At 51.1% G+C, this 25,190-nt stretch overlaps 1 protein-coding gene across 3 annotated transcripts; it reads right to left on the bottom strand.

Annotated features, from left to right (window-relative positions):
* Positions 1 to 1,434: 1,434 nt before the first annotated feature.
* On the bottom strand, positions 1,435 to 25,190 carry PPP2R1A (protein phosphatase 2 scaffold subunit Aalpha). 3 transcript variants are annotated; one of them, XM_081118312.1, is made up of 16 exons: positions 24,488 to 25,190; positions 24,144 to 24,275; positions 18,082 to 18,172; positions 15,909 to 16,009; positions 14,307 to 14,539; positions 13,151 to 13,298; positions 12,902 to 13,057; positions 10,656 to 10,770; positions 10,489 to 10,559; positions 10,077 to 10,211; positions 8,697 to 8,870; positions 8,355 to 8,415; positions 7,491 to 7,645; positions 6,394 to 6,536; positions 3,918 to 4,009; positions 1,435 to 3,760 (listed from the first exon to the last, which is right to left on the bottom strand). In XM_081118312.1, exons 2-16 carry the CDS (start codon positions 24,219 to 24,221, stop codon positions 3,744 to 3,746), a joined length of 1,770 nt encoding a protein of 589 aa, XP_080974438.1. In that variant the 5' UTR covers positions 24,222 to 24,275; positions 24,488 to 25,190; the 3' UTR covers positions 1,435 to 3,743. The 3 variants fall into 3 exon arrangements, with proteins under 3 accessions (XP_080974438.1, XP_080974437.1, XP_080974436.1); XM_081118311.1 differs by having other exon boundaries at positions 25,093 to 25,140; XM_081118310.1 differs by lacking the exon at positions 24,488 to 25,190 and having other exon boundaries at positions 24,144 to 24,357.

Here is a 25,190-nt window from a genome sequence, read left to right on the forward strand (position 1 = left end):
CGTGGCCACGAGGTGCTGGGCCTGGACCGCTCCTTGCTCTCCCAGCTACTTATTTTCTGGAATTTTGGAACCTGCTGTATTTCCATCCTGTCCTGTGGAGCAGGGCGCCTTCCAGCCTATTTTAGTTCAGTTTAGTTTTTAAATATATTTTTATTGATTTTAGAGAAAGAGGAAGGGGGAGAGGGGGAAGGGGGGAGAGAGAGAGAGAGAGAGAGAAAGAGAGAGAGAGAGAGAGAGAAACATCAATGATTAGAGTCATTGATCCGCTGCCTCCTGCACGCCCCTCTAAGGGTGGAGCCCTGACCAGGAATCGAACTGCGATTTCCTGTATCTTAGGTCAACGCTCAACCGCTGAGCACCGCATGCGGGGGCCCTGCCTATTTGAAGTTGATGTTTCCACCCCGCCAGCATGGCTCAGTGATTGAGCCTCAACTTACGATCCAGGAGATCGTGGCTGATTCCTGGTCATGACACATTCCGGCCTCCTGGAGCTCGACCCCCAGCAGGGAGCATGCAGGAGGCATCCCATCAATGGCTCACCATTGATGTTTCTCTCTTTCTCTCTCCCTTCCTGTCTCTGAAATCAATAAAAAAAATATATATTTAAAAGTTGATGTTTCTAACAGTTGAAGGTAAATGCTTAGAGTTGTGTGCACTGTGTATATTGAAAACTGAGATGTGTACGTTTTAATTGGTGAAAACTATTTTTGCTAAGGTGGGGAGAAGGTTGGATCCAGGAACAAACGTCACTTCCAATTAGGATTTAATTCATGGCAGCGGTATTTACAATAGCCAAGATTTGGAAGCAGCCCAAGCGCCCATCAGAGGATGAGTGGATAAAAAATGTGGTACATTTACACAATGGGCCGTAAAAAAGGAAATCTTACCCTTTTCGACAGCATGGATGGACCTGGAGAACATTACGCTAAGTGAAGTAAGCCATTCAAATGAAGACAAATACCATATGACTTCACTATTATGTACAATCTAACGAATGAAATAAACAAACAAAATAGAAACAGGCTCATAGATACAGAGAACAGACTGACAGCTGTCAGAGGGAAGGAGGGAGGAGGGGCTCCATAAAAAAGGTGAAGGGATCAAGAAAAAACACACCTCATAGAATGACAGCAGTATGGCGATTAGCAGAGGAAAAGTGGGGTGGTCTGAGGTAGATGAGAAAGGGGGATAAATGGTGATGGAAGGAGGCTTGTGTTGGGCTGGTGAACACTATACAATATACAGATTAGGCATCTAGGTTAACACGCCTTTGCACATAATCTTAACTACCCTGTAATGCAAGCTCCTTGTGGTCACTCCCAAGAGAACAATCTTTACTGTTTCTTCCTCCACCTTCAAGTAATCTTCCTTACATTCCCTCTGTAACTGAAATCCAGTTTGTCGCCACAAAAGCCAAACTCGTGAGACAGAGGCTGGTGAAAAAAGAAAAGAGATTTATTTGAGTGCTGGCATCTGGAGATGGTGGGGGACTTCACAAAACACATCTTAACATCTCAGTGCAGGCAGAGGTTTTTGTAAGGAGGGTGAGGAAAACCAGAAGAGATCAAGAGGAGGGTGTTGAAGAATTCTCCCTGTGCAGCCAACACAGTCCATTCCAATGAGGAACTCGAAAGCAGTCAAGTGACGGTCTGGTGAGCATCACCAGGGTCTTCCTCATCCTGGTTTTACGTCTGCAAGTCAGCAAATTCCCCAGAGCTGGGATGGCAGGAGGTCAGAGTCTGCATCTTCTGAAGCTAGTTCCTAGGATTCTTACGCAAACATGCTGTTTATCTACAAGCTACATGAGTCAGAGCCAGCATTTACAGAAACGTCGAAAGAATGGTGGGGTGCGTTACACTCCCCACTATTACACCTCCTTAATCTCAAATGCATAAAAAGAAACTGCAAACTGTTATTCTAGAAAGCATTCATCTCAGTCTGTTGAGATCTTGCTTGTACATGTATCCCCTTTTTGGCTAAAATAACTTTTTATAAAAAACACACCTCAAGAATGACAGGTTTGGACATTGTGATATTGACAACACACATACTTTTAAGACTTCTCTTTGGGATTTATTTACAGATGTTTAAATAATGCTGTTACCAGACAGCAACCAGTACGGGAGCAGGCCTGCCTCTGGCAGGCCGTAGTGTGGGTACTTGACTTCATGCAGGAAAGATTTTGAGAGTATGTTTATTAAAGCTGGGAACATAGGAAACAAGGAAGGGCTTAGGATAGTAGTAGCAGGAGACAGACTAGGCGGGGGTCTTTTGATTCTCCAGAAATGTTATAGGAAAGTGAGCCCTAGGCAGGCCTGCTGTCAGCTCAGTGTAGTCAGAGAAAGTGGGGCCTTGGAGACAGGTTCAGGGGGTAAGTCCAGGGCAAGATGCCACTGCCCACTGCTCCCCTGGTTGGAAGTCCCGTGGGGTCCCTTAAGAGTTTAGGAGATGCGTGCTTATGAAGGAAGAAGAGGGAGAAGGAAAAGGCATGGGTGTGCTCGGGGAAGCGAGAGCACACAGTGGGTCCTTCATCTTGAGGGTTTAAAGGCTGGGAGTTTAGGGGAGTTCTTAGGGGAGGATCTCAATAGAATATTCATCAGCTTTTCCAGGTGTCTTGGAGAGATGGAGCTTAGTGGTTGCTTTTCACTGAAACATAATTCACATAACCATAAAATTTTTAGTGTTCAGTGGCTTTTAGTATATTTACAAAGTTGTGCAAACATCACCAATTCCAGGAAATTTCATCACCCCCAAAAGAATCCCCATATCCATTAAGCAGTGACTTAACATTGCCCCATCCCTCCCCAGCTACTAATGTACCTTGTCTCTACAGATCTGCCTGTTCTGGACATTTCACATAAATGGAATCCTATAAAATGTGGCCTTTTGTGTCTGGCTTCTCAAGCATAATGTTTTCCAGGTTCATCCACGTTGTAACAATATTTCACTTTTTTTTTTAATATGTTTTTATTGATTTCTGAGAGAAAGAGGGAGAGATAGAAACATCAGTGATGACAGAGTCACTGATCGGCTGCCTCCAGCACATGCCCTGCTGGGGATCGAGCCCACAACCCTGGCATGTGCTCTGACTGGGAATCAAACTGCCATCTCCTGGATCACAGGTTGATGCTCAACCACTGAGCTACGCCGGCCGGGCTATTTCACTCATTTTTATGGCTAATATTCATTATATGGATAAACATTTTATTTGTCCATTCGTCAGTAACTAGGGCTTCCCCAGAGAGTGGGCAGAGACCATGGCCCTGACACAGAGCCCCCTCCATGCTAGTGACTAAGACCAGAGGAACAGCTATTTCTAGACCTTTATTTCTCTGTGAAAAGGGAAAAAGAGAGGAATAAAATAAAAACGGCACTGTTGACACAAAAAAACCACTGAAGGGGAGAAAGGAAGGTGGAGAAGTAGATGGGGCAGGGGGTCCCTATTATAGCAGCAGGAACCAGTGACCTGGGATGCTCACCTCTCTCCCCCTTGGGGGGAGTGGCTACCCCATCCTCCCAGGGTCACTGCCCTGTCCCACCTTGTGCTCCCCCAGCCCCTTGGGAAGTGGACAGTAAAAAGTCGAATTCCCAGGCTGGGGAGAAGAGGAACCGTGCTGGGGTAGGGGCCTGGGGTCAGACCATGCACAGGGAGTGACAGCCAAAGGCCCCCCATTGTCTCCCAAAGGAGGGAACTTGGGTGGGGGGGTGGACACCAGAGGCCGGCGTTGGCTCCTCTTCCAGCATCAGGCGAGAGACAGAACTGGAGGAATAGGAACAGGTAGGAGTCAGAACCACAACAAACCCTCTGCCCACAACTGCTCCTGCATCTCCCCCTGCCAAGAGCCACTGCTCCCAGGCCTAGGAGCTTCCTTGCACACCACCCTCCCGATGGGGTCCCCGAGTTCTCAAAGCCTTACCACTCAGGGCTTCCTGGGCAAAGTACTTGACATCCACATCCTGGTCCTGGGTCAGCTTCTCTAGGATGGGCTTGACTTCACTCTGCAGTGTGCTGAAAGAAGGGGAAGGCAGGGGAAGGGTAAGCCAGACAGAGATGGGGGCCCAAGGCAGGCAGAGGCACAGGCAAGAGGTGCACACAGACACAGGCACACACTGGAATTAAGAGGTCTCTGGGCTGAGGCCCAGAACAGGTACAGGGAGGTTAGACAGTCTGGGCCAATGGGGCAGAGAATCACAGAACCCACAAGTCTCTGAGGGTCAGCAGATGGATGCCTTTCATTTATTTAACCTATTTACTGAGGCCTACCAGGGATGAGATGTGAACACAGAGGTAAATCTAACACTTGATTCCTGCCCATGAGGAGCTAGGGCTAGGAGGGAGACGGAGCCAACTGATAAGGAAGAGAGGGGCACATGTGCCCCTGGAGCCCAGGAGAGGCATCTGCTCTCCTGTGAGGGGGCCCATGGGAATCTGTCTCATTGACAGTCCATCGTTTTGGGAAATGACAATGGACTTCAGAGAGGCACTAAACGTGTGAGGTTTTGTCCTGGAACAGACACAGAAAAAGACATCGGAGAGGCAGGCATCATGTGTCCCCTTCCAGGTGACAACTCCTCTCCTTCCCCCATATATCCTCACCTTTTTAAAAAAAAAAATATCTTTATTGATTTCAGAGAGAGGAAGGGAGAAGGAGACAGAAACATTAATGATGAGAGTCACTGAGCTGCCTCCTGCACGGCCCCTACTGGGGATTGAGCCTGCAACCCAGGCACATGCCCTGACTGGAAATTGAACCGTGACCTCCTGGTTGAGCCACGCTGGCCGGGCTATCCTCACTTCTATCATCTAGATCTGCTTTAGCTATTTTTTAACTTGATATAAATGGAACCACAGGACACATTTTCTTGGGTCAGGCTTCTCACACAACAAAATGGCGTGATCCATGAGAGTAAGCTACGTTGTCAAGTACAGCAGGAGTCTCTTCATTGCTCAATAGTCTTCCTTGTAGGAATAAACTACAACTTACCCACAGTACTGTTGATGAGCAATGAATCAAGCTACCACAAACGTTCTGTTAGAAATAAACACTCATTTCTTCTGGATATATACCCAGGAGTGGAGGTGCCGGCTCACAGGGTATACCTTCACTAGATTCCACCAATTTTCAAAGAGACTGTACCCATCTACAGCCCCACCTGCAATGCAGAACTGCAGCCCATCTACCAACACCGACAACTCTGAGCTTTTCAAAGCTTAGCCATTCTGGGGTGTGTTTTCATTTGGATTTTCCCGATGGCCTGTGGTGTTGAGCATCTGGTCATATGTTCATTGGCTATCTGGAGTTCTTTTTTATAAGTGCCTGCTCAAGTCTTTTTTTGCCCATCTCTTTGGGTTTTCTTTGTCGTAGTGACCTGCAGGATGGTATTCTAGATAAGGTATCTTGTCAAAAATACGTACTGCAAATACCTCCTCACGGTCAGTGGTTTGCTATCTGACTCTTGCAATGTTCTCTCGGTAAGGTTCCTCATTTTATGAAGGCCGACTTACTCATCCTGTCCTCTGGTGAGCTATTTAACAAATCTGTGCCTCGGTAGGTCTTGAGTACATTTCCTGACGCTTTCTCCTAGGATCTTTATTTTTTTATCTTTCTGATTCTCATCAGTTACCTCTAATTTTTTAATGCACTCAGGGGGAGGTTTTTTCCCCACATGCATATCAAACTGACCCAGCCATCTATGAAAAACACCTATGTTACCCCCTTGAACTGCAATGGCACGAGCTAAGTACAAGCGGGTCTGTCTGTGCCCTTGGTCCTGTTCAGGGGCTATTTGAATACTGTGCCAGCACCTCACTTTTTCATTACAGCAGCATCATATAGTCTTGGTACCCGGTAGTGTAAGTCTTCCAACTTTGTTCTTTAGGGTTGCCTTGGCTTCTCACATCTCTACAATTCCACATAAATTCCAGAGCCAATGTGTCCGTTTTTCACTAAAGAACCTGCTGACTTTGAATGAGGTTATACTGAACCTATCATGAATTTGGGGAATCATCCCATTCAAAAATATCATATATGTCTTCTTTAAGTTCTCAAAGCAATTTACACATCTTTCACTAACTTTATTCCTGGGTATGTAAAGGTTTTGGTGCAATTATAAGTTACACAGACAGATTTATTTTTTAATTTCACTTTCTAGTGATTTGCTGCTAGTATATAGAACTGCCGTCCTCTCACCCCTCCCACTCTGTGAGGTAGGCCATGTGAATTCTCATTCTACATTTGAGGAAACTAAGACCTTGAGAAAAGATCAGCCATGGTCACACAGAAAGTGAAGAACAGTGCTGGGTCTCAAACCCTAGGCAGTGTCTTCAAAGGGCAAAAATTAAGATGCCCAGAACTTGCCCCACCAGTGTGTAAGGGTGGGCGCAGGCCTCACCTGTTGTCCAAGATGGGCCCTATCTTCTGCAGGGACTTGGCCACATTGAAGCGAACGTTGGCGACGGGGTCCCCAGCCATACGCAGCACCGTGGGCAGCATGTGCTTGGTGGTGATGTCCTGCCCACAGACCTCAGAGAGCACCTGGGGTGAGTGGCAGAGGGATGATTATCTAAAGTTAATAACTAACTCCCATTTCCCCCTTCCTCTGACCAGGCCACCTTGGTGATGATCACCAGGCCTGAGCAATATGGGGACTCTGAGCCCAGAGTTACCCACCTTGAGGACAATTTATTCTCCTGAGGCTCCCATCTCCCCAACACCCTCCTAACACCACTGTCTCCCTGCCCTGGTGGTCCCAGGCCCATCTCTTACCCTGACTTCCCTTCATTCTCTGGGGATGGGCCTTGATTCCTAACCCCTGGGATCCCTTCCTTAGCTCAGTGGTCTCCAAGGTGAGGCAGGGGCAGAAAGTATCTGAACGTATAGTTATAATTGTTTTTAAATGTTATCCTTTCATTTCTAGCTACGTGTATGGTTTATTGAAACGACTGGAGAGAACTTGCTCTGTTCGAAGCCCTTTGCATGTACAACCCTTATTAGCACACCCTGATGAACAAGGTACTGTGACTGCCAACATGGATCCTTTCCAGGTGAGAAAATTCGAGCACTTAGCAGTCAGGCTCGTTTCCCAAGGTCCATAGCTAACACGTGGCAGAGTTAGAATTCAAAACTAGGTCTGCTGCTAGAGCCAGCACACTTCCCCATTCTGCCATAAACAAACATACAGACACATCTGTGGGAAAGGAGAGGGTGCCCAGAAAGGTTTGGCTATCACTGCTTCAGTGGGCCAAGTCTCCCTTGTCCTGGGTTTTCTACCAGGCAGGTACCCACTCCCAGAGGCCCTGTGACTCTGACGGGGAGGGAAGAGTGGCAATCTCCAGCCTGCAGTTCCCCAGGGACTCATCCCTGTGACCCAGATCCCCACCACTTCACCACTCCCAAGCCAGGTGTCTCCCTTGGAAGACCCCTCACCCTCCCTCTCCGAGGTACACCTAGTTCCCAGGGACAGGCTGGTGGGGAGGTGGAGGTGCTCACATTGATGCAGAAGAGTGTCGTCATGCGGTGCAGGTAGTTGGGATCCCCAGACATGGCCAAGACCTTGGGGATGATAGTGGCATGGGCCCACTCCTTCCCAAACTTCTCCACCAACTTCTTCAGGTTGCTGGTGGCTGCCTCGCGGATGGCATAGACTGCAGGAGGATGGTGGGGAGAGGGCAGGGCTTCAGGAGGTGAAGGACTGATGTGTGCAACAGCCACACTCACTATTGCCTCCTAAGCAGCACCTAAGTTTCAGGCTGCAAGTGACCCAATAGCTCCAAGAGGAGGAAAGGGCTCACTACGTGCTAGACGGGGGCTTTTCTTTTCAGGTAGTATCCTCTCAACAGCCCCAAGACACAGGTTCCATTATTGGCCTCATTTTACTGATGGGCCAAAGGGTTTAAAGCAGTGCCGTGCCCAGGCAAAGTGTTTAGTACTCAGTACCTGGAATGGTGCCTGACACAGACAAATGTTAACTTTTACTCTTACCAGTATTAGTGAAAACAATGAGCAAGGCGATGGCCCTAAAACCCCAGGACAAGAAGTCCATGTTTCACAGGAGAGTGGTAGGTGACTTGCTTAAGCTTCAACAGCCAGGAGGTGACATTCAAACCAGGGCTGTCTGCTCGGTGGCTCCTGGACTTTCTACTATACCAGGCAGCCCTTGGGAAATGTGTTATATCCCCCTCCTACCACACCTCTCCAGGATTCTAAAAGCAAGAGAATTGGCCCCCATCTGAGGAGCATCTGATGCACAGGAGAGTGACTCGAGCGTCCCCACAGCCCGCACCGGCCCCAGCCAATCTCCCACCTGTCTTCCTGAAGCCCCTCCTTCTCCTCCAGCCCACTGGAGCTACTCACCATGATCCACGAGCCAGGCCATGCACAAGGAGTTGAGTTTCTCATCAAAAAACTCCACCCCCTGCAGGAGAAAAGGAGGTAACAGATGGAGGGAGACTGGGGTAGTTTCCAGCAAACCCCCAAGGAAACCGCCCCCACCCCCAAACAGACAGACAGACACACACTTCTCAGCTTCACCTGAGGAGCTCCTTTCCCTTCTCTTCCTAATCGAGTTCTGTTCCTCTCACTCCCCAGACAGTCCTCACAGCCTGCAGTTACAGGTCACGGCACGTCACACTGACTGTCACTAGCCCCTGGCAGCTCCTCCCCAGGGCAGCGTGCATGGCCCGACTCCTCACTCACCAGCTGCCCAGCCAGCAGGGGCATGTACTCAATGATGGCCAGCCGCACCCGCCACTTGGCGTCCTCAGCCAGTTCCACGATGGCAGGGAGCAGGGACTGGGACAGCTGCCGGATGCCGATCACCTCATTCACGCAGTCCAGGTTGGAGATGATGTTGAGCCGCACCTCTGGGCACTGAGGAGAGGAAGGGAGAGTTCTGAGAGAAAGTGCTGCATGTGGAGACCCAGGACAGGGTGAAAGGAGCTCAACCACACCAACTCTGAGGACCCACTACTGCCCAGACCCAGCTCCCAGTGCTGGGGACACATTAAAGGCAGACAAAAACAAGCAAGGTGGGTTATTAAGTGAACGCAGCTTTCCCTTATTTAAAAATTAATTCATAACAGCAGCACAAGAAATGTTGAACCATTTTGTAGGACTTGCAGGAATCACAATGCAAAAATATGGAGCCCTGGAAAAAGCAGACACACAATAAACTGACTGTGCTGTTTGCTCGCTGGGGGCCCTTTGGCACAGGATTTAATCATTCCGGATATGGAACTATGACATGGAAACATCTAGCTTCAAAGGCTGGGGGAGGTTATTTGAGTGCCTGCCACAGGGTCTGATCCACAAAGGGCTTGATACGTGGGAGCTTATCATGACAACCTCTGTGACTTTCACTCTCTGCCAGCCTCTGGGCTCTGCGAGGAGCACGTCTCATTCACCCTCTGTCTCCGTACCCAGCAGGCTCTGACCCACAGCAGGTCTCAATACATCTCTGCTGAAAGAATGGCACTGGAATAAAGAAGTCTTTTGAACTGCAGGCTGATAGGTGCCCTCTTCTGGGCATCGCTCTTACAGGACTAGGCCTGCTGCTGTTCAGTCCCTCCCTTCCTGTTGGTTAGGAGGTGGTAAAAATCAGAGCAGCTGACATAGACCTAGAGGGTACTGAGGGCTAACCACCTGGTGTAGGCCCACCCACCTCTGAACTGTGGTGACAGAAATAATTCTCTGTCTTGTTTAGGCCACTGTATTTTAGGGTCTCTATTAAAGCGTCTTAGCCTGTACTGTACTAAATATGAACACATCACAGCACCTGTACTATCATGGGATCATGGGATCACCCATCTGTCTCTCTCCACTGCCAATCTCTGAGGATCAAAGCTGTCAGTCTTTTTTTGGTACCCTCAGAGCCCAGGAAAAGGGCTAGCACAGAGTAAGGGCATGGAAGACAACTGCCTAATAAACAGACGAGTCCACTGTGCCCACAAACATTCCACTCATCAGAGACTGGGGTGTCTGCTAAGATCCTAGGAGATTCCTGGCCAATCTGGGAAAACAGCTGACCTGCCAGTCACCTCTGCAAACCCGAGTTCAGAGCCTATCCGGCGCCCTCACCTCATCCTTCAACTGAGCCAGGAAGAGGGGTAGGAGGTGCTCGATGGTGTTATCTTTGCCCAGGATGGGAGAGAGGCCCATGATGACTGAGGCCAGGGCCGATTTGACATGCTGGTTGGCGTCTGACACCAGCTCCTGGGAGGGAGAAGGAAGGGACAGCCAGGGGGTTAGTGCCAAGTACACTCCAACTCCTACAAAGCCTGAGCCGCAGCCTGCTTTTCCCCTTGTCACTCACAGAGCAGGGGACGGCTTAGGCCTCCCTTCAGGGTGCCCAATGACTTCAAACCCAAGGCGGCCCGGTCCTAGAAGGCCAGGAATTCAGTTTGCAAATGGCTGTCCCTCAAGCCCAATATCCACTCCTTTTTTCTGGCAAGCTCCAGTCTGCTCTGTTCCTCCCACTGAATCCTGTTACCTTGATGCAGGGCAAGATCTGGGTCATGATCACATTCTCCCGACAGTCAGATGAGAGGTTTTCACAGAATTCTGTGAAAAGGGGAGGGGGAGGTGAGATCTATGTTCTGGTTTGACCTCCAGCACCGTGGACACCCACCCACTTGTGTTCTGGTCGCCAGCACCAACCTTTGACCTTGTGGGAGGCTGCGGCCCTCACCTCGGCCTCACAGTCTTTCATCAGGTTCTGGAAGGCGGGGACCAAGTCCGTCTTGGTGATCTCAGGCCCCACGGCTTTCTGGAGCTGCAGAAAGGGAAGGGAGAAGAAAGTGAGAAGGCTTGGCAAGTACTCTGAACGAATGAGACCAAAATAAAAGTTAAAGGCACTAGAATTAGGGGCAAGAGTACGACCCTTAGAATCACTGCCAACATCTAATCCCCACACCACAGACTGACTCCGGGCAAGTCCCTGAACCTCTGAGCTGCAGCTTCCTCACTGTGTGTTGGAGGTGGGCCGGGAAGGACAGTGGTCACAAGCATGGGTCTGGAGTCTGACTGTCTGGCTCAAATTCTTCCTCTTATCAACTGAGTGAACTTGAACAAGTCACATTATATCTCAAAAGCAAACTACTGCACGGTGGTGGTGGTCTACATGAAAAATAAGGAGACCTCCATACTGCTCAGGCTACTTGGGTTGGGTTTTCTGTTACCTGATCCAAAAACATCTTGATGATACAGCAGCTCTGGCTGTTTAATTTATGTACTTCTGTTTCTATTTTTCAAAGACCGGTTACCAGAAGCACGTTTGTAATTATAGGGGAAGAAGGCATGCTAGGCCCTGCCTGTCCCCTGGCACCAGGGTTCTACTAAAAAGCTGGGTCTTGAAGACCTGGCAGGAAGCGGGGTGGTTCCAGGCTCAGAAGGAAACAAACAAGTAAAGACCTTAAAGGGCCTAATGTATTCTTGTATTCACGTAATAGATACTTAATAAGTGTCTACGTGTGCCTAGCACTGCTTTAATGGCCTAAAACCCCCGCTCTCACAAAGCTGAGCTTTCATCTAACCCCACTGTCAACCCATCCATGCTGTGCAGGAGCCAAGTAAGGAAGGAGCCCCTTTCACTGTGGCACTGAGGTTCCTGGCAGCCACAATCACACAGCCACATTGTGCTAACATTTTCACAGGGAAAACAGATAGTCCTGGGAAATGTCATCCTAGGGCTCCGAGTCCTTCCAGCAAACGCCAGGGGAAATACTTACAGAAACAGAGAGCCACGGGGAGGACCAGCACTGAGGCCTCTCTGCTCGGGCCCTGCCTGTCTGTCCAGCCTTCTCTCTGAAGGGCCCCCAAGAGCCAGCCCTGATGTTCCTGCTTGCGCTTGCTTTCCCCTCTATGGGCCCTCTGGCTACATCAGTTCCCATCTCTGCTCTCACCCACCCATGTTCTAGAACCAGCTGTGGCATCACCTCCTCTTCTCAGTGTCCACGCCCCATGTACATGTTTCGGCCCCGGCACCTGTGACACTTGACTGAAATTTATCTCCCTCCAGGCTGCCTGTTCTTTGATGGAGGGAATACACTGAATTCCCAGCATTCCCAGCGCCCAGCCAAGAGCTGGTGCTCAGCAAGCATGGTGGTGGGAACAAAGCAAACTCAGGTCCCATGGAAAGAGCACTGTCCTAGGAGTCGGAGATGTGGGATCTTATCCCTGTTCTGTCTGCCTGGTGGTGTTACTCTGACCAGTCAAGCTTTGGGCAGCGTGATGGACTAAATCCCTACCAAGATTCATATGTTGAAATCTTATCCCCTCAGGACCTCAGAATGCGATGGTATTTGAAGACAGAGTCTTTAAAGAGTTAATTAAAGTGCAGTGAGGTCATTAGGGTCAATCCAAAATGAATGGAGTCCTTAAACGAAGGGGAGATTAGGACACAGACATGCCCAGAGGGACCACCATGTGAGGACACAAGGAGAAAATGGCTGTCTTCAAGCCAAGGAATGAAACCTCAGAAAAACCACCCAGCTGACTTCAGAACTGGAGCCTCCAGAACTGTGAGGAAATAGAGTCCTCAGTGTGTGGTGCTTTGTGAGTGGACCCAACAAACGCACTCAGGCTATGCCATCCCTTTTGTCCAAAGAGAGAAAGTTCGATTAGGTCAGGAATGCATACACGCTACCCTTCTCTGCCCATGGCTCTCCCCCACAGAACCCCACCCCTAGAACCCTTCTCAGTGTGGCGTTTTGAGCTGCCACTATCAACCAACCAGGTTGGCACATACAGTGAGGTTCAATGGGATGATCAGAGGTCCCATTGCTCAAACACTGGAGATTCCACTGGGAGGAGCTAAAACCCCAGCCCCTGTAGGTGCCCCACCCCTCAGATCTGAGAGCCTCAGTTTCCTATGTGCGAGGCACTGTCAGCAGTCCCTCACCTACCTCTGTGAATTTGTCAGCCACCATGTATCGGACGCGCCAGGATTTGTCCTCAGCAGCCTGGCGCAGGGTGGGCATCACCAGGGCTTCCAGATCCTCCTGGGGCAGGAGCTGGGCGATGTTCACACACGCCTCCACCGCCAGCAGCCGCACTGAGTCCTAGGGAGAGGATGGGGGCAGGAAGAGGGCAGCAGAGGATTCACTTTCTGACGCAGGGTCCGCTAGAGGGAGGGGCTGGGAAGCAGAACCCACCTGCTCGTCAGAGGCCAGGTTGGAGAACATGGGGATGATCTCACTCTTGACATTGTCCAGCTCCAGCACCTTGGCGAACTCCCCCAGCTTGGAGGCTGCGGCCCGCCGCACCATGGGGGTATCATCTGAGCACAGGTTCCGGAAGTACCTGGGAGTTGGGATGAGATCAGGCTGAGGAGGAGGAATCCCTGGGACCTCAAGGCAGCAGGCAGCATGGCAGCGAGGAACAAACAGGTTGCAGTCACCCAGGTCCTGGCTTTGCCTGGTGACCTTTGGCAGGTGATGATACCTCTCTGCGTCTTCCCTGCCCTATACAATGAGCTGACAGTGACAGAACCATCCCACAGGGTTGTTGTGAGGTTTAAACGAGTTCACATGTGTGAGCACGTAGCAGCCTGTCTGTAAAGAATGGGGGGTGCTGGTTACATTATAATGACCACGTAAAACTGTGTAGCTGAAATGTTGGTCTGGGCCACAAAGGTTTTACTTTTCAGCAGTGACTTCTCCTATTGGAGGTGTGGGGTGCCGGGCGCAGATCTCTAAGTGTGTGTAGGTAGCCGTCCACCAGTACTCTGGGTAAGGGCTCAGGACTGGGCTTGCTACTCAAAAGTTTGTGGCAATGGTGGGTGGATGGGAGTCCAGAGGGAGGAGAAAAACACACAATAACGGCAAACCCTCAGCCAATTAAAACCGTTTTCATTCATTCTTCCAGAAGGCAAGTCTTGCATGCAAGGAAATCCCTGGGGTACAGGCCCAGGGGTTGGAGAGTGGAGGAGGCCGAACCGAGAGAGACAGTGCACCTGCTGCGGGTTCTGGACCCAGGGCAGGCCTAAGATTGCATCAAGCATCACTTGCCATGTGCTTGTATGTGCCAGATTCTGTTTTAAGCACTTTATATGTGGTAATTCTCTTAAATCCTCACAAGAACCAATGGGAGGAAGGAACTGTCATCACCTCCATTTCCAAAATGAGCAAGAGGCAGGGTCTGGATTAGAGGAGACCAGGCCCTTGGTAACACAGCTTCTCCAAGGACTGGGAAGGGGATTGGGAGAGCTCAGGGGTGTTTGGGACCTGGGGAGGCCTCAAGGGGCTGAGGCATGAGAAGCAGACCAGGCTGAGGGGGAGGCTGAGCTTCAGGGGCCATGGCGGGACTCACTGTCGAAGTTCAGCCTTGACGGCACTGGACACGCGGGGGTAGCAGACAGAGAAGAGGCCACAGGCTGAGGTGCGGGAGGTGAACCAGTCGCCGCCCGCCAGCCGCTTCACCAGTGGCACAAAGTGGGCCTCCAGGTCGGAGGGCGAGTGCTCGTGAGAGATGGCCCGCAGGGACTCCACTGCCTTGTCCCGTACCACTGTCTCCTCCACTGTGGCCAGCGACTCCAGGGGTGGCTGCAGCACAGAGCACGGGGTCACGGGACAGCTCCCTCCCCACCACCCCAGCCCTGGAGCTGCACCCTGAGTGCTCCATGGAACCTGCTGGGGTCGCCCCATCCCAGCCTCCATGCAGCTGCCTTCCCTGAGGAAGTACAGCATACCTCCCCAGGCCTCCCCCAGCACACCCTCAGAGTCAGACTCTAGGGGAGGGCCCAGAAGGTGCAAGGTCAGGAAACACCAAGGGATACTTTGGCACAATGAAAGCCCACTGTCCTGGGGCCTGGCTGTGAACAATAGAGGGCGGGGTTCTCAAACTGAGCCCAAGCCGCAGAGGGAGGGGGAGAGGCCTGAACTTCCTAAAATCATCTATTGTATCAGGAAGAGAGGGCCCAGACCCTTAAAGGGATCCACCATTCCAACAGGCTAGGAGCTATGGATAAAGAAATAATCCTAGGGCAGCTGCACGGTCCCTGTGAAATGAATTCTATTTCATCACTGCTGAGACCGGGGCCAGCCCAAGTCTGACACCCCTCTGGGATCCCACAGCCCACAGTCCTTGTTCGTGTGTGTGGAATGAACACATTGCACAGTGACCATTTTCCTTTTCCCATAACTTGTCAAAATCCAGGTTAACTGCCTCCTCCTCCAGGAGGCCTTCCCTGACCGCTGCCCCAACCCATCTAAACTGGGTTAGGTGCCTCCTCCAGGTTCTAGGGGCCCAGCTTCCTTCCTTCCTAGCTCTGAGCATCCTGTGAAACAACTAGGAGGACAATAGGGGTCCTTCCTTCTCCTCTCCCAAACAGCAGTTACTGTCGTATCTGATGCACCTCTGTGTCCCTGGCCATCACCAAGCACTGGGTCAGACAGGCAGGCAGTGGGGTAGGGGCCCGGGGAAAGAGTCAAATGGACACACCTGGAATCCCAGCTCTGCCACTTACTAGCCCAGAGATTGAGCACCTTGGACAAGATGCTCAACCTCTGAGTGCTCCAGTGGCTCAGCTATAAAACGGGAACCCTCCCTACCCCAAAGGGTAGACATGACCACATAGCACCATGACAACAGCAGCTCACACCTATTAGTAGTTACTATGTGCCAAGCACAGTGCTAAGGGCTTCTTAAGTCAATTATAAAGGCAGGTGTTAATGACTTCCACTTTCAGCTGAACAAAGGATAACACAGAGAGATTAAGTAATTTTTACAAGTCACGCAGTACATCACTGGTAGAAGCCAGCTTGACTCCTAACCTGAAGCCCTGACTTGCTGGATTAAAGTATATGTCCAAGGCCCATTTGTTCTGACAAGGTGACCCCCAGCACCTCCTATATTCTCCCCTCCCTGATTCCAAGGGGAGGGGAAGGGTACTTCCCCACCTTTCTGACTCACCAGCAGGCAGTGCACGTACTCTGGGCCTCCGACCAGCGTGGTGAAGGTTCCCAGCTGTTCCGCCAGGGCCAAGAGGACCTCATCCTCATCGTAGATGGTGTCTGTGGGACCAGAAAAGACTGTTCCAGTCCCACCCAAAGTCTGACCCCAACCCTTTAGTAACCCAAGCTGGGAACAATCAGCCTCACTCAGCTTCCTCAAACTATGGGCACTCACAGCCCCCATCCACCTGGGCTAGCACAGAGATCAACGCATCGGCTTGGGTCGGATGACAAAGCAACCACATCCCACTTCTACCCCTGACTCGTGTGGGATGCAGGGTAAGTGAGACCACCTCTCTGAGCCTGATTCTGCACCTGGAAAATGGTACTCATTGTCTCCACCTCTCAGTGAGGGTCAGTGAGGAGCAAATGGTCCACGTGAATGTGGGCAGAGCCAGCAAATGGGAGCTTTTGGCTCTGGTCCAGCTCCCACCCTCAGCACAGTTGTCTCTGCCAGAAATGTCTTTCCCTTTGGCCTGAGAAACTCCCTACCCTCCAGACTCGGTTCAGCTACCGCTTCTTGCAAGAGTTCCTGACTAGACCAGGGTGGGTCCCTTCTCTGGGCTCCCACCTCCATGCCACCTTTATCAGAGTCTTTGTCACAGGAGTCCAGGGCTGGCTCCTCTCTGTGCTCAGTTCCTGCTAGAGAACAGCACAGTGGGAGCCCAATTCCAGTTTGCAGAAATACCGAAAGTGTGAGGAGAGAATGCTCTGTCCTGATGCTAAATCCAGAAGCCTTTCTCCTCCAGCCCCATCCTGTCTTCCCTGAGGCGGCGGGAACTGCTGACCCCCAGGCAGAAGAGACTAACATCCTTAGCATGTATGCCAGCGTCAAAGCTTCCTGAGTTTAAGCTAGGCCTGTGGCAATCCAGCTGGACTACATTTCCCAGGCTCCCCTGCAGCTGGCATGGCCATGTGACTATGCTCTGGTCAACGGGGCGGGAATGGAAATGGTGGGTTTGAGCTCTGGGTCACCTCCTCATCACAACCCTCTCATGGTGCCATCATCACTGCCCCCATCTTGTGGGGCTACTCCTCTTTTCTGTACTTGAAATGTCAGGTCCTAAAGCAGATATCAAGCTACTCTCCTGTCTCAGGGAACCTGCATTCTGAGGTCTTTGCAACAAAACCATGGGGTGTGCTCGGTGTCATGTGTGCAGACGCCAACTGTGTGACTCTTAGGCTTTAGATGCAATTTTAACTAGTATAAAGTTGTAATGAGAATAATGGTAATGGGAAGAGAGGATTTTCTAGTAATTGGTGTCAGACTTTGTCCTAAGCACTGTGCCTACATCTCACCACCAGGAGTGCCCAGGGCAGGCTCCTCCTTAACAGTTAAGCGGCACTTACCACATGCTGGGCACCATCACAGCACTTTACACGTGATCTTATTTAACCCTCCTGTCAGGTTATATTATACCCCCTTCACACATGAAGAATCGGAGGGAGGCGGGTGTGAAATACCTTCCCTGAGGTCACAGAGCTAGAAAGTGATAGAGCTTGGATTTGAACGCAGGTAGTTGGGACCTGGAGGCATTAACCAAAGCTGTGAGTTTGGAGCCAGCATGACTAGTTAATATCCCAAGTCACTTCTTAACTGTATGACCTTGGGCAAATAAATCACTTCATCTCATCATGCCTCAGTTTCCACATCCAGAAAATGGGGGCAATCTTACCTACCACAGGAACTGCTGTGGGGTTAACTCAGATAATGACGATGACTTGTATTTACTGAGCACAGGCACTGGTCTGGGACTCTAGGTGAATGAACTCAATACTCACAAGAAAAGGTTTAGCACAGTGCCTGCCAGGTGGCAGGATACAATAACTATTAGCAATTATTATTATTATATGCTCCTCCCCATTTTATACATAAAAACTAGTCTAAGTCATTCAGCTTCTAATGGTTGGAGCTGCAATTCACACCTGCCTGCAGACCCCTGTCCCCAACATTCCAGATCATTCCCTCAGAGGACTGCACACTGTCCTCAGAGTCCCTGCTCACCCACAATGCCCAGCACAGGGCAGACACTTACAAATGGCCCGTTAAATCCACAGTGAGCCCCCTTACCCAGCAGGAACCACCCCAACAGTCCCCAGTCCACCCGGGCCCCAGGAGTGCACCTCATTACCTGTAAGGAAGGGCAGAAGCTCACTGCGGGTCCTTTCCACCCCGAGAGCCAAGGCGATGGTGGACAGCTTCTTGATGCTGTTGAGGCGAAGCTAATGAGAACAAAAAAAGGAGGGAGAATGTTAGCAAGCCCAGACTTAAGAGAGTCTGACAGCGCTCAGAACTGTGTGTGTGTGAAGATGCCAAATAATAACTTGGCAAACACCTACCAAGTGCCTCTGTTACCTTGAGTCATTAAGTTAGCTGGGGACCAACTGCCTCAGAAAAGCAGCTTTTAGGTCTTACTGAGGTGACATCCACTCAGTGGTACTTTCCAAGACCATTCTGTGGAAAACCACACCCAGCCTCCCCCTGCCCATTCCCCAGCTCTCTGCTCGGACACACTACACATCATACTGCAACAGCGGCAGCCACATCACAGCACACTTACTCTGTTTGCTCCCACACTCAAGTCTTTCAACTCATGATAACCCTGAGGTCAGGGTTATAAGCCTCTTTCTACAGAGGAGGAAACAGGCACAGGGAGCAAAGTACCTTCTAAGGGTCAGTGCTCAGATGGCATGGAGCAGGGATTGAGGCCCAGGACTGTGGGCTAAGAGTGATGATCATGGAACAGCACTATAACAACATTGCTATAAAAAAGGGAGTAGTGTTAGCAGTAGTAATAATACCACTACTGTAACGGGCTGAATAGTAGCCCCAAAAAGACATGTCCCAGTCCTGACCACAGTACTTGTGTGAAGACAGGGTCTTTGCAGATGTAATTAAGTATCTCAAAATGAGGTCCTCCAGAATTTTGGGGGCCCCTGTGTAATAACAAAGAAACACATATCCTGGCTTCTGGCACAGAGCTCCTAACGCCCTTATAGTTTCCTGAGTGACAGGAGCATCTTTTGTTCTAATGAGGTGACTGGGTGGGCTCCTGGATGGGGGCTGGTCACCTGAAAAACCAAGCCATGATTACAACCCTGGACCTTTCAGCCACACCCTCCATTCTCCAGAAAGGGGCTGGAGACTGAGCTAATGATCATGTCTACACAATGAAGCCTCCGTACAAATCCCCAGTAGTAGGGGATTCAGGGAGCTTCCAAGTGGGTGAACACATCTAAGCACAGGAAGGGTGACACACCCCAACTCCACAGGGACAGAAGCTCCTATACTCTTGACCTTCCAGACCTCGGCCTATGTGCCTTTGCATGTGACTGCTCATCTGTATCCTTTACCACATAAGACACTGGTAAATGTATTTCCCCGAGTTGTGTGTGCTGTTCTAACAAATCATCAAATCCAAGGAGGGTGTCAGGGGAACTCTAATTTGTAGCCATGTCAGGCAGAAGTTGCGGGTAACCTGAGGACATGCCACTGGTGTCTGGAGTGTGTATGTGTGGGAAGCAGTCTCATGGGACTGAGCCTTTAGCCTGTGTGGTCTAACTCGTTAGTGCCAGAATTGAATTGAACTGAATAGTAGGGCTCCCGGCTGGTGTCACAGAGAGTTGCTGGGTGTGGGAAACTCCCCTCGCATCTGGTGTAAGAAGTGTTGAGTGTGACAATGTGCGAGAGTAAGAGAGATACACAGGAAGAGGGAGTTTTCTCTACAGAGCCCTAAACCCAATGACAGTGTCCTTAGACAGAAAAGACGACACAGAGACACACAGAGGGAAAGGCCCGGTGAAGACGGAGGAAGAGACTAGGGGATGCACCCACATGCTAGGAATATAAGCACCCCGACACCCCCTTTCCCCACTGTGGAAAGAGACTCAGAGGGTCAGAGACACCAGCCTAGGTGAGCATGGAGACAATGGGGACTCCGAGCCAGCTGTGATGGCACAGCTAACTGTGAGTTCCTCCCCCCCTTGTTTCTGCATCTTGACAAAGGGGCCTCCCATCCCTAGCTCACATGACCATCACCAGAATGCAATGAGATCATATGTGTGACAGTGGAAGGTGGCACGCTCATGAGTAAGCCACTTCTCGACTGTGTCCCTGCAGCACAAAAGCAGCCACAGAACCGAACAACATGTAAACAAACGGGTATAACTGTCCCAATAAAACTTTATTTGCAAAAGTAGACAGTGGGCTGAATGTGGCCATGAGATGCAGTTTGCTGGCCCCTGTACTAGTCTTTCAGTGTTCTGTATGTCTGAAGTCTCCCATAATAAAATATCAGGGGGAGCGGTGACTTAGCTATTTCTTTCCTTTGTCACCTTCAAGCTGGGTCTTTGGGTTCTTCTGACCACTGGGCTATGGGGAAAAGTGCACATGGGCCAGGGCTACAACAGGTGAGCAGCAGCCCTGAGGACAGTGAGATGTGGCAGAGACTATCATCACCTCATATAACGCCAGTAACAAGAGCAGCTGACATTTATCGGATGCTTACTATGTGCTTGGCAGCATTCAAGGGCTTGACGTGGATAATTAACAAATTTAATCCTTAGAACTCTACTCTGAGGTAGGTATTGTTAGACAATGATGCACAGAGAAGCTGTCTCTTGCTGGAAAGCAGCAGAGCCAGGACCAGAAGCCAGGTGCCCGACCCTTAATCTCAACATCATGCTGTCACTCAGGGGAGATGCCCAAGGGGTGGGCCTGTGAGAATCAGGCCATCTGTGCCACGGTGGAAAGTCCCCTTCCTTCCACTGCCATCCTTGGAGATTCTGGTTTGGCTTTCATTAAGAACATCTGCTGGTTTCTTCGGCATAGACAGCCCCATAAACACTTATGAAAAGCAGCACGGGGTGGTGCTTTGGAGCAGCACTACCTGCGTTCAAGGCTAAGCTGCTTTGCATATTACCTGTGGGATCTGGGGCCACACTCTCTACCTTTCTGAACCTCAATTTTCTCACCTGTGAAATGGGATTATAATACCCACCCTCAGAAAGTAACTGTGAGTACAAAGTGACATAATACTGGGAACACCTTAGCACCAGAGGTAGATCAATAATGGCAGCATCCTGGTTTTGTTTGGGCACCAAAAAGGGCACGAGTGGCAGCTGGCCAGCTGTCCACCAAGGTCTCTTTTCCCTTCTCCCATAATGACAGAATAAAAACAGCAGATATGTCCATGGTACTTACCATGAGCCAGGCCCTATTCCTGGTGTGATGTTTTAACTCACTTGATCCTCTCAACAACCTCATGAGCTAAATACAGGATCACTTATTTTATGACAGAGAAAACAAAGGCACAGGGAGGTTAAGAAACCTCACACACTCCTGGGTGGCAGAGCTGGGATCTGAGCCCCAGCCAGCTAGCTCTTAACCAGTAACTACCAACAATGTGTACTTCAGCTTTATTGAAGGGAGGGGGGCGTCCACGGACCCCTTTAGCAGGTCTAATAATGACCACAATTTTTGAAGCAGAGGTGACCATAAACAACGCTACAAGTATCCGCAATGGATGAAATGAGATAGGAACACTGTCATGATTTCCACTAGTGACAGAGTCACAGGTTTTGCTAACGCTACTTATATTATGCTCTTGGAATATAATAGCAGGGAGGTTAGTGAAAATAAAGATGTTACTCTTCTCATCCAAATTCATGGACCTGCCTTGGAAATACAGATGGGCCTCAGGTTAAGAGTTTCTGCACTGGATATCCTACTGCTCCTTAACCCCTGGTTTTCAGCTGTGCACTTGGCCCCTACCCTGCCCCACCCCCAAGAAAAGACATTTCCAAATCACTTCTGCATCTGGATGTTACCATGAGAGTAACATCTGGCCAATGAAATCCAAGTGGGAATAGCATGTGTGACTTCTAGGGAGTGTCCTTAGGAGGAGATTGGGCCACAGCCTTTTCCCCTCCTTTCTGTCTGGAATGGAGCTATGATGGCTGGGGCTTTTGCAGTCATCCTGGGACCTTGAGGTAACCTGGGGATGGGGAGGGTAGAATGGAGGACATGGCAAGCCTGGGACCCTAACACCACAGAGTGCTATACCAGCTTAGACTGCCACCAGACTTTTTGATCGTGAGTCAGAAATAAACGTCAAGCTCATTTAAGCCTCATTTATTTCGAGTTTTCCTATTACTTAGAGCCAAACTAATCCCAACCAACTCAGCACATAACCTAGTTCTGGACAAAGAGACATAAGAACAAGTCAGCTGAAGAGCTTCCAGGAAAAGATTTTCCTCCTTGACAAAAGGGAAGACAGGAAGAACCTCTCTGTCCTAGAACGGCCCCTGCTTTTAGCAAGGACTTAATGGCAGCAGATGCTGCAGCAGGAAAGGACACACTCTGACCCAATTCTATAATATCCCTAATAGTAACGGAAAAGGAACTCGTTACTTGTTTCAACAACTACTGGTTGGGTTCTCTGTAACATTTCAGATAGAGCAGCTATTACTAATTTTAAAAGTGCTTGCTATGTATGAAGCTCAGGATTTTATACATGTTCTCTTGTGTGTGCTGCCCAGACAGCCTTGTGGTTCCTTCCCTTGCCACCTCCTTCAGGTTTCTGCTAAACATCACCTTCTCAGCAAGGCCTCCCGTGATCACTGATGAAAACTACACTCTCCACCTCTCTTTATTTTTCTCCTTAGCACTTATTCCCATCTAACAGACAACACATTTTACCAACTGTCTTGTTTATTGTCTGCTTCTCCTCACTACAAGGTAAGCGCCTTGAGCCCAGGAGTTTTTGTCCGTCTGGTTCCATGCTGCACACCTGTGCCTAGAGCAGTGCCCTACACAGAATAGAGGCCCCCAAAATATTTACTGGGTCACTATCACAACATCCTGTTTCCTTCCCATCACATCTCACACATGCTGTTAATGTATTCAGCTCTGTTCCACATCGGTCTCTTGTGTAACAACTGATGTCCCCACTATATCCCCAGCACCATACCTGACCTTTGGCAGGTGTTCAGTGAACAAATGAGTTCATACAGCAGCCCTATGAACTGGACAATTAGCTCCATTGGAGAGGAGAGGAAACCAGGGCTCAGTGAGCTGAGCTAACCTGCTGGGGTCAATCAGCAAGTGGACAACCCTGCTGGCCCTACAACCGCAGCCTGGTGACCCCAGAGCGGGAGTGATATACCGGGAACCTCAGCGGCTGGGCCCAGGGCCACCGGCTCAATTTTACAAACAGGGAAATTGAGGCCCAAAGGGCGGATGGGGCCTCTTCAGACACCACTCCCCATAATTACAGCTAACATTTATTGGGCTCTTACAAGAGGCCAGGCACCGCTCTGTTATACGTGCATTATTAACTCGTTCGGTCCCTCACCACCCACCAAAGAGGCTGGGACTCTAATTATTATTAGCCTACATTTTATGGAAAGCAGAGGCCTAGAGCAGTGAAGCAACCTGCCCAAGGTCACACGGCGGGTGGGAGATGGAGCTGGGTGCACCAACCGTGGGCTCCTAACTCTCCATCCCTAGCCAGCCGGGCTCGGGGGCCTGCGCCTCCCGGTCCCACCCACCAGAACTGTCAGCCCGTCTGGGACACTGCCCACGCCCCGGACCATGCAGGGTCCCAGAAGCCGAGTGGGGTTCCCCCGCTAAATTCGTCCCTAAATTTAGCAAGTTCTCCCTTGAAGGTGGGGTGTCTTCGGGCCCCCCAAAAAAATGAACCGGAAAAGAGGGAAGAAATTGGGAAGGCAGCCTTCACCTCTCAGTCCCCATATGGGGAGTCGAGCCCACTGCGCTGAAACCCAGAAAGGAGAAAACCCTACCCCGGTCTGACAGACCAGGCGACCCTCCCCCTCTCGGGCCCAACCCCAAGGGGCCATTCAGCCGCCGCCGCCAATGACCGAGCCCTCCCCTCACCCCAACCCGGCCGGCCGACCCCCTGGCGGGCCGCGGCCTCCCAGGCCCCGGGCCGCCGCGCGCACTTGGGCAGGCCCCCTCCAGGTTCGCCCCCGCTCACGCCCTCCGCTGCACCCACACCCCCAATCCAGGGCGCCGTCTCATCCAGCCCGAGGGCCCGGAGGGATGAGAGCTGGGCGCTGATTGGCCGCCGCCCCCTTCCGCCACTCCCAGCGAACACCGAGCCTTCTCCGCGAGGGCCCCTGTGCCCCCAGGTCCGCCAGCCCGCCGCCCCCAAGTCTCCCGTGGCCTCCGGACCTGAACATCCTCGTTGCGGAGCTCGTCTATGAGCACCGCGATGGGGTAGAGAGAGTCGTCGCCGTCAGCCGCCGCCATCTTGGCTCCGTCTGGTTCCTGTCAGACTGCGGCCAGCGCCTTGCACAATCCTGGCTGGGGAGGGGCAGAGCCGGGAGGAGGAGGAAAGGCGAGCGTGGGGCCGCCCGAGCCACTTTACAGGGGCTGCCCCTCGGTCATTGCCCGCCCTACGCTGGGCCGAGCCCGTGTTTCTTTGGTCCGGACAAATGAAGTCCCGCCCACTGCCCATTTGCTATTGGTCGAAGGCCTGCCGGAACCAAAGCGGGGGCAGAAACGGAAGTACGTACTATGTCAGCGACCAACATTGCACCCGCCTACGTCGCTACTAACGACGGCCGAGATGAGCAGTCCTTTCCAGCCAATGATGGGCGGGATTGGGAGGAGTCGCAGCCTGCCCTTCTGCGAGTCCTGCCCCGAGCTTCTGCGCCTGCGTCTCTGGGAATGCGGGCGGTCACGCCGGGAACCGAGGCCGCCTGCAGGTTTAGGCTCGTGGAGCCTGCGCCGTGGGCTGGCTGCCGGGGGGCAGCTGCGCCTTTGTGCGTGGAGCATGCGTTTTTGATTTATGCCGTATTGTGGCGAGGCCCAGAGACGGGTGGCGACGTGCCTTAGTGCCTGGATTAAGCAAGCCGCTCGGGCTTGTCTTCGAGACCCCCGCGCTTCCGATTCTCTAGGTACATCTCCTACCTCCCCCCCGTCGCACTTGGGCGCTCCTGGAAAATCAGAGCCGGCTGAGCAGCAAGCACATGAGGCTTTTCCATGCCAACAAGCCTTTGCCCAAACCCTACCTCCCACTTGGAGAGCTTTTCGTATTCAAGTCTCAGATCTTCAGGTTTAGCCCTCAATCCCCCAGAGACAAATCATCCCTCCTCTTTCGCTTTGTCTTTAAACTTACATCCGAGTAGCTGCGGCTGTGACTGCCTTGGAGCCTGTCTCCTCCCACAAACTGGGAGCGGGGACGGGACAGACTAATTTGTGCTCCTAGCTTCACTC

This window comes from Miniopterus schreibersii (assembly GCF_964146895.1).
Source record: "Miniopterus schreibersii genome assembly, chromosome: 18".
In the NCBI taxonomy this organism is placed as follows: domain Eukaryota; kingdom Metazoa; phylum Chordata; class Mammalia; order Chiroptera; family Miniopteridae; genus Miniopterus; species Miniopterus schreibersii.

Coding starts and splice junctions, on each gene's coding strand:
- PPP2R1A (XM_081118312.1), bottom strand. CDS start 24,221: ATGGCGGCGGCTGACGGCGACGACTCTCTCTACCCCATCGCGGTGCTC. Junction 18,173..24,143: donor TCCGCAACGAGGATGTTCAG/GTCCGGAGGCCA, acceptor TGTTCTCATTAG/CTTCGCCTCAACAGCATCAA. Junction 4,010..6,393: donor GGGCCCATCTTGGACAACAG/GTGAGGCCTGCG, acceptor CCCTTCTTTCAG/CACACTGCAGAGTGAAGTCA.